The 13,442-nt window shown below is 39.0% G+C and overlaps 1 protein-coding gene across 4 annotated transcripts in view; it reads right to left on the bottom strand.

Annotated features, from left to right (window-relative positions):
• PLEKHA7 (pleckstrin homology domain containing A7) overlaps window positions 1-13,442 on the bottom strand; it is a 275,644-nt gene that overhangs the window by 80,698 nt on the left and 181,504 nt on the right. For all 4 annotated transcript variants that reach the window (XM_084630059.1, XM_084630061.1, XM_084630058.1 and 1 more), the window contains exons 6-8: window positions 10,713-10,817; window positions 8,786-8,858; window positions 7,023-7,123 (exon numbers count right to left, since the gene is read on the bottom strand). In XM_084630059.1, coding sequence (XP_084486185.1) covers window positions 7,023-7,123; window positions 8,786-8,858; window positions 10,713-10,817 — 279 coding nt within the window. The remainder of the gene's footprint in view (window positions 1-7,022; window positions 7,124-8,785; window positions 8,859-10,712; window positions 10,818-13,442) is intronic.

Here is a 13,442-nt window from a genome sequence, read left to right as displayed (position 1 = left end):
AACACCAACTTCAGGAAGTAGTGAGATACTATGAGCAACTGACGAAGATGGCAGCCCAGATCCCAACAGGTCTCAGCAATGAAGAGCAGCTCCACATAGTAAATCCTGATTTCCGCTAATAAAGGACATTAAAATACCCAGAAACAGTGTTGCAATGGCCTCTGTTTTATAGGCAAAAATTGGGATTTCACTCGTTTCTTGGTTTCAAGCGCCAAGAGATAACTCCATATCATAAAAGTTATACATTGTAGTGTCAATGTAAAAGTAGAGTGTCTTGGTAGGGCTGATGTCATTTGTGATCTCTTACTGAAGTTTTATTACTACTCCATCTTATTCATCTTCACCATATTGGACTTAAAGCAACAAATCATGGACATGATTCTGCAGGATCAGAACCTACGCTTGTATAATTGCTTGCAATGAATTGTTCCTTTGCCAAAGAAATGATGGAAAGCTCTCCACTTTCTCAATCTAGTATAATGGAGGAATATTCCTAAACTATTTTTTTACTATTATATTTGGATAAACTTAAAAAACATTCCCTATGAAAATACTTTTCACACACACTAACAATCAAAAGTAATCTTTTCTCAGGGAGAACTCTCCAGCTTTTAGTATGATTTTAATACTCTGTGTTTTAAACTGTTTAATACTAAGACCAGCTCAACAAACTAAATACATCTATCAGAAAATAAATGTTTAAAATGGAAGCTGGCCAATAATTAAACTCATACTTATACTGTAATTGGCATTTTGCACTAATCTAAATAGAAGACAGACCATGTTTAAAATATGACAGGATACATTTTCCACTTGTTCAGGACTTCAGTGTGAAAAAGTCCTAGCTTTATTTTGGGATTAATCTTGTTGTGTTTTCTATTTCTAGCAGCATTTATTTATGACATATAATGTTCACCCATGCTCTGTATATTTAAGGGTACTGAACAGATTAGATAAATGTAATGGCTAGTGAGTGATGGAATTCTGGTAAGGCAGTGCTCTTGAACTTCTACAAGCTGACACGTGATGCTGTAGGTGTGGAATTTGAGACAGTCTCACGTTATCACTACTATAGAAATCCTAGAAAATCTATTCTTGCCCCTGCTATAAACTTTGTTCTGAGGTAAGAAAGCCACAGGTCCTGGCTTTAAACCTGCATTCAAACATCAGATAAAAGCTTAAGTAGAGTCTATTCCAGCCAAACAAATGATCTTTTACAAATAATACAAGGCAGTCTATGTACGCATGATTTATTTTATGAGTTCTCCAGTAATAGCATAACACTGGCTTTGCAATAAAATCCTACATGACATTGTTTGGTGAAGAGATCATTACTAAAAGTCTTAGTATAATGGCTTAAAGTGATTTTAACCAAATGTCCTCACCGTAACTGAATGTGGTGGGTCTTTGTCCATCCAGCAAGAAAAAGGGGATAGAGCTCCTTTTAAGGTTCCCACTGCAATTGGGTTACAAGGGAGGAGGAAAGGGGATGGACTGACTTTAGCAGAGCCAGGAGGTGGGGGGAAGGGGAACAGGAAGTGGATGGACAATGTGGCAGCACTTACCTACCATGTGCACCAGAGGAGAGGGAAGTATTTATACTCTGTACATTTGGGAAGGAACTTTCATCAATCACCAATCAGTAGCACCCAACTTCCCACCCATGAGATCAGAACAGGACTGGGCTTTATCATCATCTGCTGTAGACATTGTGCTAGTTCCTTGGAAGGAATTTTTGCTTCACAACCAGATTGGCTGAGGCATGGTGGGGTTTTTTTTTTTTTTTGCTTTCCTCACAGCGAGTCAGGGCAAAGTACATGAGGAGGATAGGTCAAGATGTGGCAAACTTAGTAGGTGGCAGGTGTCCAGTACAGGTATTCATTACAGAGGGGATATGGTTCCCTGAGAAACAGAAATTGGAAGGGGATTTAAGGGATGGCATCTCCTAAGGAAGCTGGAAAAAGAAGAGTTCGGGCTCCTAATGTCCAGTACAGTGGGAAGACTACCTGCCCCATTTTCCAGCCCCTCTCAACCCTCATTTGAGGAGAGAGTGGTGGGTCCCAGCAACAGAGTGGGACCAAACTGGGTTCCAGATAAGTGTAAACAATTAAGGAAAGAACAATGACCTGAACTTATGATTTATTGCTGGGTATTCCCAGATACGTTAAGTGACTAATTAAACCACATTCTTTCTCTCCTCTTCTTCCTGCATGGCTGAGTCTATGACTATATTATGCTGATAGTCAGAGACTAACTGAAGCCCAGTTAGGATACTCTAAATCATTTGAGAAGGAATTTTGACAGAACTTAATTGTTTCTGAAATTGTTATTTAACAGTAAACATAAACATGGCAAACTGCAGAACTAGTGAGGAGTGATTCAAATTTGTTGATCCTCCCTAGGTAAAAGCACAAGGTTAACAAATGTAGGTGTCAATAGCAGCACCAGAACTTGCATACTGGAGACGATGTCTGGCTCTTGAAACCCATCTAAATTCTTTTTTTTCCTTTTGTAATAGTTTTACATTGGTTTACAATCTTATAACTTTATCATAAAAATGAAAAAGTTTCCAAGCAGCATTTTTTCACTAAAAAGGTATGTTTTAGCTAGCACAACTATCCTTAATAAGATATTCCCTTTGCAATTGTTTCTTATTTTATACTTCAGGAGATGTAGAAGCTTGGACCTCCATTTTAACCTCTTTTTCAGTATTTGCTTCTTCCTAGGGAAAAGGCTTATTGAATCATACCTGTTAAATGTTGGAGTGAAGATTCTTTTACAAAAGTTCCTTTGTAATTTTTCTTGTTACATGGTGTCTGAAGCTACATCTACACTACAGCACTTGCAGCTGTGCCACTGTAGTTGCTTGGGGTGGAAATACTCTAAGTCAATGGGAGAAAGCTCTCCCATCGGTTTAATAACTCCCGCCTCCATGAGAGGCGGTAACTATGTCGGTGGGGGAAGCTCTCCTGCCAACATAGTGCTGTCTACACTGGCTCTTAGGCTCTTAACTTACATCGCTCAGGGGTTACACTGAAGTAACCTGTAGTGTAGACAAGGTCTCAGCTCTCCATATTCATTTATTTTTACAAATTTGCAAAAATACACTAAATGTTTCTAGAAAGTGCACTGGATTTGGTCACCATGCCCTCTTCTTTTATGGAACCAGAAAACACTTGGGATAAAATCCCTTTCCTCCGTGGTGAACTGGAAATGGTTCTATGGCTCCTACATATAGAAGGGACAGCCTGTCTAATCAAATGTTTGTGACAAGAATCCCTGAGGAGGGACAAGGAAAGCGGGGTGGGATGGCAGGATGGAGGAGAAATGGATGGAGTTACCCAATGTTATAATTTGTAATATACTTCCATGCAGGTCAAAAATGGGAGAGATGATCTCCCAGGGGAGGAAGATGGGTAGTGTGGTGTTGCTGAAGATTCCCAAGGTAGGAAGGGTTCTTGACCTTCAACCAGATAATCAAATTGACACTTCAGTGATAATAAGGGTTGGGTGGCGGTAGGGGTCACAGCAAGCAGTCCTTCTGATATCTGTCTTTTCTTAGGTGGATCAGCTGGTCTATGAAAGCCAGAAAATTGGACCAGATGGATCTCTGTTCCATTTGTGATCAACTACATTGTCTTTCATTTGCAGGGGTTGACAGAGAGTGGCCCTTGAGTCCTTTAAGGTGTGCACGATTCTTTGGTGGACTCACTGAAAAGTCTCAGTGTGAAAAGGAAGGTTTTCTATGATATTTAGATCTCCCTAAGACATGCTGATAGATGCAGCCAAGATGCTTAATGCATAACAACAGCAGTAGAGAAAGAACAAGCTGCACTGCTGGCTGCATCTAGGGAAGTTTGCAGTGAGGTCCTCATTAAGAGCTAACCCTCAGTTTTGATGGCCTGAAACTGTTCCCGATGATCTGGGGGAAGATGATCAATAAAAGTGTTTAATTTGCTGTAATTGGTCTGGTTACACTTTGCCATCAGAGCCTAATAATTTGCTATTCTAAACCACAGCGTTGAGGAAGAGTAGTTTTTAAGCCCAAAGAGATCAAGATGCTTCTGGTGTGACTGTATGGCATAGACTCAGTATGGTGCTGTTTACAACGCTCATTAACAGCTTCCACACAACCAAAGAATTAGGAAAAGGGTGTGAAAATAAAAACTCAGAATTCTTTGGCAGAACAAAGTGTTTTTAATCGACTTGCTCAAGTCTACCAGATCATTTTGACAGGATCCAGTAGAGCCTCATTTACTGGCAGAACTATTCAGTCAGAAGTTGTCATGTGGAGTATATACAAGAGCTTATGTTGTGACTCTTAGACCTTGTTCAATGGGATCCGAAGCAAGGCAGCAATCCATTTAATCAGCTCCTAAAACTGTTTAAAATCTTTGGCATAAGAGAGTGTAGGAGGCAGCACAGCTACATCTGGAGAAGATGAAGAGATATTAGTTTGTGGTGTCACATCCTTATCCACTCTAGTCTCTTGCTCTTTAAAAAGCTCCTCAAGAAGTTGTGATTGTTTTAGTGGGAGAGATGAAGCAATGATTGCCTTTCACAATATTCCCCACAGGAGTAGCTAGGATCCCTCAATATTGCTGATGGAAGGCTGCCCATGAGACCCAATATGGCCACTGAGGAGGACCATAAGGTAGAGGAGGATGCATCCAGTGCTGCTCAGACTCATAAGAAGGGGCATGAGATTCTCTTGCCCTTTGGGCTTTTTCTCAGGTAAGGTGCCTGGAAAGATGTCTCTATGGTGGTAAGTGGGAGATCCCTGTACAGCGATATGGGAATCTAAAGAGTCCACAGTATAGTACAGAGGAGGAGCAGACCATTGTCTGGTTGATGGAATGGTACAAGAGAACCAGGGCTACTAGAAAATGGTAAGGCCTCAGAGACCCTGAAAATCTCAATATTGACTTCTATGAGATACCCATTCATAGTGCAGACTCTGGCTCATCAGACACTAACAAGTCCTTATAGAATCTGAACTTCTTGTGCGTAAATTTGCATCTGGATTAGATGGGGCTCCACAGTAACCAATGTCAATACTGAGAGTGTTGGTGGTAGTATCTGTCTAGCCGTACCTGTTTAGAGGTATCAATGTTGCAGTCTGGGTCACCTGTTTAGATACTAGAGGTACTATAAGGAGATCCAGAACTACTCCTCCTAGGAGCTCTAATGGCACCCTCTGTTCTCTTATCCTGCAAAGACCTAGGTACTAAGGTCAACAGAGCATGGTGCTCACTCTGAGGCTCATGTCTTGGGAGGGTATCTGGGCCTGTATCTGAGGCAGATCGGAGGAGGGAGTGCTCCAACATGAGGAGCCAAAGTTTAATCTCCCATTTTTTACAAGATCTGCCTTTAAAAGCTGAACTGAACTGAATTTAGCTGGGATGCAGGTGTTTCCCAAACAACGGATACACACAATGTCTGTTGCTGACCGGGACAGCTTCTCAGCAGGTAAGGCAGTGCTTTAATTCCAGGGACAGCAACATGCCAAGTTGATGATGTCTCCAAAAGCAAAGCTCTCAGAACAGGAACCCCCAAATTATAACTAAAGTAGTACAATTATCAAAAGAACTAAACAAGCTCAACTAAGAAGTTGAGGCAAAGCTGAAAGCTGTTTGCCTTTGCAGCTCTATATATTCTTGGTAGAGGGCACATGAGCTTCTAACAGGCATTGCTACTGAAAATTGCCAATCAAAGGCACATGTGCACCTGAAGTGGAACACCTGTAGGGACACTACTTGAAGAAATATTCATTTATTTAAACAAATCAATTTCAATCCATTTTTCAGAGAAAATAAACCTGAAATCAGCAACAGGCAGTCTGAATTGCTAAAACTCACAAATCAAGAAGAAAGAAAAAGCTCTGGGTGGGCAGATTTAAAAAGCTAAGTCTTTCTGTAATTCTCATAAGGCAAAAAGATGGAAGAAAGTTTCTTTCTAGAACATCATTTGCATACCACTTGATGAAACTGTGCATGATTAATGCTTGTAATTTACTTTGATGGATTCAATGTGTCATGTTCTGTTCCAAATATCTGTACATATTAAAAATATAACCTGCATTGAAGCCTCTATAATTTGCCTTAATGCATGTGCTCAGACATGTAGTGAGCTGGAAGCAGGCTTTTCCATTACCAAGAATAGGTTTATTTTCTTTTGTTGCATTTTCAAAGAGCAATAAATAGCTAGAGCAAACCATAAATCATTCAACATAGAATTTTAACAAAGAACACTCCTTATCAAAACAATAGATGTACTTAAACTACATGGAAGGCAAAATTAAAATGTTGTTCTAAGTAGAACCTTAAACAACTATAGCTTCAAGACTCTATTTAGTAGTTAAAGGTGGCTGTTCTTATTCTCCAAGATGCAGAAATTACAACGTGAGTTAAGAGATAAAAGGAGGAAATTAATTCTTTTGAACTATTATAGGGGCCATACTAATTATCCATTTTTTGCAGAGAAAATAAATGAGAAGTTTAATTGCCACAATGCATTATATTACAAAGCAACTAAAGTCATGGCACTGTCATTTCCTCTCCTTGTCAAAACTTAGTGATGGTTTTGTTGCAAAGAAGAAAAAGAAAAAAAAAGTCATCCCCATCCACAGTGAAGCAAAGCAGTCTATGAGGGAAAAAGTCAATATTTCTCTCTATTTATAAGAGAAATGATAAGGTTTGTCAGTTTTATTTTCTGATATTTTACAGACAGAAGATCATTAACCACAGGCACATACTAAAGCAACAGGGAAACTTATAGCATAGCAGAAAAATGAACTATGATAAAACTATTAGATCCAAGAAAGAACTATGTTACATTGTAAATATGTATGAAGTAGATACGATGTAAAAATGAAACATTCATTTTTACAATTATTTTAAAATGGAGATATTGTTATTGTTTCCTCTAAACAATGTCTTCTCTTATGCAAATAAACATTTTAAACATCTAGTGTATTTACTGCTGAATATAAATCATAAGCTTTGTAATTTATTTACTTGTACCTTAAAGGAATACTTGCGGTTTATGCGATCTTCAGGTCCAACGGGAGATATTACATAACTAGGCAATGGTATGCTACCCAAAACAGTTTCTTCTCTGCTGTCTATTGAATGAAAGAAAAATCAAAATGATTCAGGGCACTTCTTCATCAGGTGTAAAAAAGCATATTCCCTAACACAGTGGTTCTCAACCAGGTGTACAAATACCCCTGGCGTTATGCAGAGGTCTTCCACAGCGTACAACTCATCTAGATCAGTGTTTCTCAACCTGGGGCACACGACCCCCCAGGAGGGTCACAAGGGCAGGGCCGGCATTAGGAGGTGGCAAGCAAGGAAATTGCTCAGGGCCCCGAGAAGCTAAACAATATGCTTCAGTTGCAGGTGGTGGGCTCAGGCTCAGGCTTGAGCACCGGTTGGTGGGGCTTGGGCTTCAGGCTTCTGAAGCAGTTGGGAAAGGTTGAGAATCGCTGCCCTAACATATACCAATAACAGTACCAACAAGTGATAAAAACAAGTGCTTATTATATGAAGTAATGCTACCAGAACTCTTCCAGCCAACCAAACTTTCCTCCTTATTTTTATTTAGTCAGAAGAATACAATTCCAGAACAAAGCTCCCACTGATGTCCCTTTAGTGACCAAACGGCAGAAACATGGGAAAGTGGAAAAGAAGGCCACCAAGGTGACAATGAATTAAAAAGGGACAAAGCAAAGAGATAGTCCTTGCTCAGCTTTCTTTTAAAAACTACTGAGGCAACAAGGGCCTACTGATAGGCAGCACTGTCTCCACTTAGACTCCCCCTTGGATCCATTCCCAGTAAGGCCCCATGCATGGGGATTGGCAACCCACGTTGTTCTGTTTCTTCTTCCTTCCTGCCTTTTTACTCACTCATGTGTGTAATGTTCTCAGATCAATATATAGTAAACATTCTTAGATTTTTATTTTTATTTTTAAGGTCAAAATAGACCATTATGATCATCTAAAACAATTTCAGTCAGTGATTCTTACGTCTATCCAAATAATTACTATAGTTAATGAACATTCATTATTACTGGCACTACATAGAGGAATAGCCATAAATATGAATAAATAATACTTGGCACTTCTATAAAGCCTCCAAATATTTCAAAGCACTTTACAAACAATGTACTTAATGTCAACATCCATGTGAGTTAGGGAAGTATTATCCCCATTCGATTCAGGGACAAACCAAGGCATATGGAGAAGCTGTGTGACTTACCAAAGATCATACAAAAAACCTAGAGGTTAAAAACTGGAGCAAGAGTCAGGAATCATGGGTTCTAATACAGGCTTTGCCATTGATTGTGTGGCTTTTGGCAAGTCACAATCTCATTGTTTTTCCAGCTGTACAAATACTTACCTTCCTATATCACCAGGGTGTTAATCTTTATTAAAGTTGGTAATGTGCTTTGAACATGTAAAGTGCTATAAAAATACAAAGCAGCAGCATCTATCGTCTATACCACTGCTCGAAACACATGTCTCTGGACTACCCATGTCTTAACCATAACTTTATTCCAATAAGTGTGAGAAACCAATTCAAGCAAGCAAACAAAAATGTTGCTTTCTAATGAGGGTTTGAGTCACAATGTAATGTTAAACAATTGTTTGAGGGGTAAACAGTGGTGAAAAAGTCTAACAGTTTTTCCAGCTCTAAAGAGAAGTTCTGAAGAACAAATTAGAATATTTTTCACAATGGCCTCAATTTCATGAAAACTTTCAAAACCACTACATTGTCTACCCACCTTTGTAGTAAAACAAACAATAATCAGACAGCAGAAACCATCGTCTTTTCCATAATCTCATTCCAGAGCTATCCTGCAAAAGCAAGGAATTTAATATAATTTTTCAGTTCAAATAAAAGCTCATATAGTGTTTGTTTTATCATCTAATTCCTACGGCACTCTACTAATTAACAGATTACCACAGTTGTCCCAAAATACAATATTAATCATTACAAAAATGAATATTTTAAATTTGCTTGGAGAAACATTATGCAATGATAGAATCATCAAGGATAACATCCAGTTACAGGACAAATCTTCCCTATGTGATCCAGGACAATTTTCAAAAAAACTATTTTTATTCTCTAACTAATCTCAAATCTAAAGTGTACATGGATTGCGCAGTATGGGTAGCTACCATGTATTTTTCTCACAGATCTATCAGGCAATTAGGATAATTAATTGTGTATCAGGAAGTGATACTCATTCCAAGGATTGCTTCTTGACAAAGATGAGGATCAGCATATAAGCAGAGTGAACAGGGAAAACTTAATGGAACAGCACAGAAAAGCATAAAAAAACCTGTAAATAAATCAAGAGACAAATTTCATAGAAAATACAAAAAGGCTAAGACACACTTCCTAGACGATTCTGTCACTAACCTTCAAGGTAACTTAAAAAAATCTATTTTGAATACACTAGAGCCTATGAGGCCTTAAACAGTTGACAAGATTTTCAACAGAATATATATTATCAACTAAAACACAGAGATTTGAAAAGCAATTACAATTTAATTTTTTTGTATGAAACAATTCATATTTTAGGAAAGAAAGCAGTTTTGAACATTGTCAATACATTTTAGGATGAATAGACACCTCTTAACCATGTCTGGATTGTTGATTTAAGATAAGATTTTATAAATTAAAAAGAACAAAACTGTCAGTTCCATACTGGAACAAAAGGAAAAGGCCTTTATGATCTAGACTATTGGGCCTGTCCCGCCCACTGCAGCTGCCACTGGGCATTAGGGGTGCTTCCAGGGCCAGGAGACTAGCTCCCCTTTGCTGGTAGTGGAATGTGAGGAATGTGGGTTAATACAGTTTATTGCCTAGAGAGGTTAGCCATCACGGCTCCCATCCTCACCACCTTTTAATCTAACTGATAGATCTCCAGTGATGTGGGGGCTAGGCTGATCAGCAGTGTAGGGTCTGGAAGGGAATTTTTTCATATGGCAGAACTGGCAAACTGCTGTGTGGATTTTTTTTCACTCACTATGACATTCAGGAGGTCTGGTTCTGGGGCATTTAGGTTACAACTGTTGCAATACTGGCAGATTCCAGTGTGATTGGTGGGTTAAAAAGGATCTGACTAAAGTCCTGTAACCTAGAGTGGGCTGCTCAAGCAATAGTCCTGGTATGGTAATACATGATGAGAGGGCTGGCTTCTTTCTTGCTCAGCTTGTGGCTCCCCTTATCTTATCCCTTCTACCTCTACAGTGGAGGATGGGAAAGAGTCAGGACTCTGGCTTTGAGTCAGAATCCATTGGCAGTCTTTCATAATCACTCTCAGATTTATATACAGTAGGGTCACCGGTGCCAGTTGAGATCCACACTGGAATAATCCTGTTGGGTATGTGCAGTGGTTACCAGAGTTAGGTAGCAGTTTAAAATAAAGTTGTGGCTTCCACATTTAAACAAATACTATAGCATTTCTCTCATTTTTTCCATGTCCAAATCAAATCTCTATGGAAAGCCTAAGGGCCTGACTTTTAGAGGTGCTGAGCACAAGCAACTCTCTCCTGAAGTCAATGGGAGCTTCAGGTTTTCCACAAAATTGAAATTCAGGCCTTTCATTTCTTTTACTGTTATCTAAAAAGCTTTCATAGATATCTGATATATTTTGTTGCACATTCTGCAATACAAAGAGAAACAAATAATCTCTCACATACCTGTTTGTGTAGCCAGCCTCTCACCACAACAGGAACATTAGGGTTCCTCTTGATAGACTGGTCCCTCTTTCCAAAGCTGTGAACTTTATTACAAGATTTTAAAACCTGAAAAGAAGCACATTGCAATAGTACTAAACATACTGTATTAAAGTCACATCAGTCAGATTACAAATAACTGAGGCATCGTTTCATATTTTGTTACACAGTAATGAAATAGTTCTAGCACTCTTCAGAGGCACACGTATATTGGCACTGGTATTTGATTAAGTAGTTGAGGAAAGTCAGCTTCCTATTATCAACATATCAGTACCAAATGCTGTTCCAATTCCACCTGAATCATAACAGTGTTGGTGTCCAACTTTTCCAATTTAAAAACTGGGTGACTGAGCAACAAAATGGCAGGTGAAATTCAGTGTTGATAAATGCGAAGTAATGCACATTGGAAAACATAATCCCAATGATACATGCAAAACAGTGGGGTCTAAATTAGCTGTTACCACTGAAGAAAGATCTTGGAGTCATTGTGGACAGTTTTCTAAAAACATCTGCTCAATGTGTAGTGGCAGCCAATAATGCTAACAATGTTAGGAACCATTAGGAAAAGGATAGATAAGACAGAAAACATCAATGCCATAAATCCATGGTACGCCTTGTACCTTGAACGCAATGCAGTTCTGATCACCCCATCTTTAAAAAAAGATACATTAGAATTGGAAAAAGTACAGAGAAGGGAAACAAAAACTATTAGGGGTATGGAACAGCTTCCATGTGAGGAGAGATTAAAAAGACTGGGACTGTTCAGCATAGAAAACAGATGACTAAGGAGGATGGAGGTATATATCACCATGAATGGTGTGGAGAAAGTGAATAAGGAACTGTTATTTATCCCTTCACAGCACATGAACCAGAGATCACCCAATGAAATTAGTAGGCAGCAAGTTATGTTTGACAGGTTATGTTGTATTTTCCCTGCAAACATAAGGAAATACTTCTTCAAACAACACACAGTCAACCTGAAGAATTAATTGCAAGGGGACATGAAGGCCAAAAATATAACTGGGCTCAAAAAAGAATTAGATAAGTTCATGGAGGATAGGTCCATCAACTTCTATTAGCCAAGATGGTTAGGGATGCAACCCCATGCTCTGGGTGTCCCTAAATCTCTGATTGCCAGAAGCTGGGGCTGGATGACAGAGGATGGATCACTCAATAATTGCCTTGTTCTTTTCGTTCCCTTTGAAGAACCTGGTACCGGTCACCACTGGAAGACAGGATACTGGGCTAGATGGACCATTGCTCTGATCCAGCATAGCCATTCTTATGTTCTTCTGATAGTATAATATGATACTAAGTGTCTTATCTTTACATTAATTTCAAATGCCCTAATGTTTGTCCAGAGATTCTTGCTGCTGCTTAATACTGGCCAAGTGATCCTTGGGAAGGAGGAAAACAATCTTTGTTTGTTTGGGAGATAGCCAAAAATGTCCACTTTGAGTCTGTGGAGGAACAGGAGTGATTGAACTGCTAGGAATGCATGGAATAATTAAGTCTAGCTCTGAGTAAGAGTGGATCTGAGCATCTTTTAAGACCTTGGATGTCATGTCGTCATCCCCGCACCCTGAAGATACGTAGATAATTGGAAGCAAAAAGTTCCACAAGGGAGAAGATCCTGATGATAAGTAAGAATCTCTGTGGGGCAAAGCAAAAGTGTGGTAAAAAGGATTTAGAGTAAAGAGGACCTCAGTAAATCTCACTGGAGGAGCACAAGAAGCAGAAGAGATTCCACCCAACCAGTTCACCCAGCTCCGTACCAGAGCCCATGCTGCTGCATCGGGGGAAATGCTGCACCTGGTAGGCTTCCAAGAGCACTCAGGCTCTCTCTTGTACTAGGATGCAGACAGAACTGTAGTAGAGTTCCTCATAGGGCAAGAGAAGGACTGAAGGATGTTGTAAGGTGATGATGGACATCAGTTACTGGCAAACTGGAGAAGGGGGTGAGTAAAGTCTCCTTCCCACCTCTACAACAGAGTTCTACACACCAAAGTTACTTACAGGAGATAAACTGTTAAGTCTGTCAATTTTGGCAGTGTCCCTAATTGTCTCTACCAAATCAATAAAAGCAAAATTTAAAAAATTAAATGACATTTTAAAAAATCGTAATAAAGAAGTGCATAAAATAAATACAAACATGTAAGTATTCGCAAGCGTGACTGAAAAAATTTACCATGTACCTCAAGTGGACATTTAAACTTACCATTTTAAGGTGACAAATCAATCTATTAGTATATTTTTATTGTGAACACATTTGGCTTTAAATGTAATACTAGTGACTGACACATAACATGTGCATTGGTCTAGTAACCTGTAATTGCATTATTACACTCTGGATCTAAAAAGTGTTTTTGGGTTTTTCATTACATGACTTACCCCTCCCCAGTAATCAGCCAAGAAAAATAATACAACAGAACTCAAGTTTTCAGCTGATGCCACATCAACAAAGAGGTTAACTCAGTGAGCACTCTTTACAATCAATTTGGCAAAACCCTTTCTTCTTTGACTTATGTGTCTCCTGCAGCTCTTTGCAGCACATGATAGTAAAACACTCTGTGATTTACTTATTAACCAGTCAGGATGCTTTTACTATGTTATTAACCAATTGTAATAAATAAATACAATACTACTACTTGGTGTGTGTCTGAGAGAGAGAGAGAGAGAGAGAGAGAGATGTTG

Source organism: Lepidochelys olivacea (assembly GCF_965140295.1).
Source record: "Lepidochelys olivacea isolate rLepOli2 genome assembly, chromosome: 6".
Taxonomy (NCBI): Eukaryota; Metazoa; Chordata; order Testudines; family Cheloniidae; genus Lepidochelys; species Lepidochelys olivacea.
This window is presented reverse-complemented; position numbering and strand designations above follow the sequence as displayed.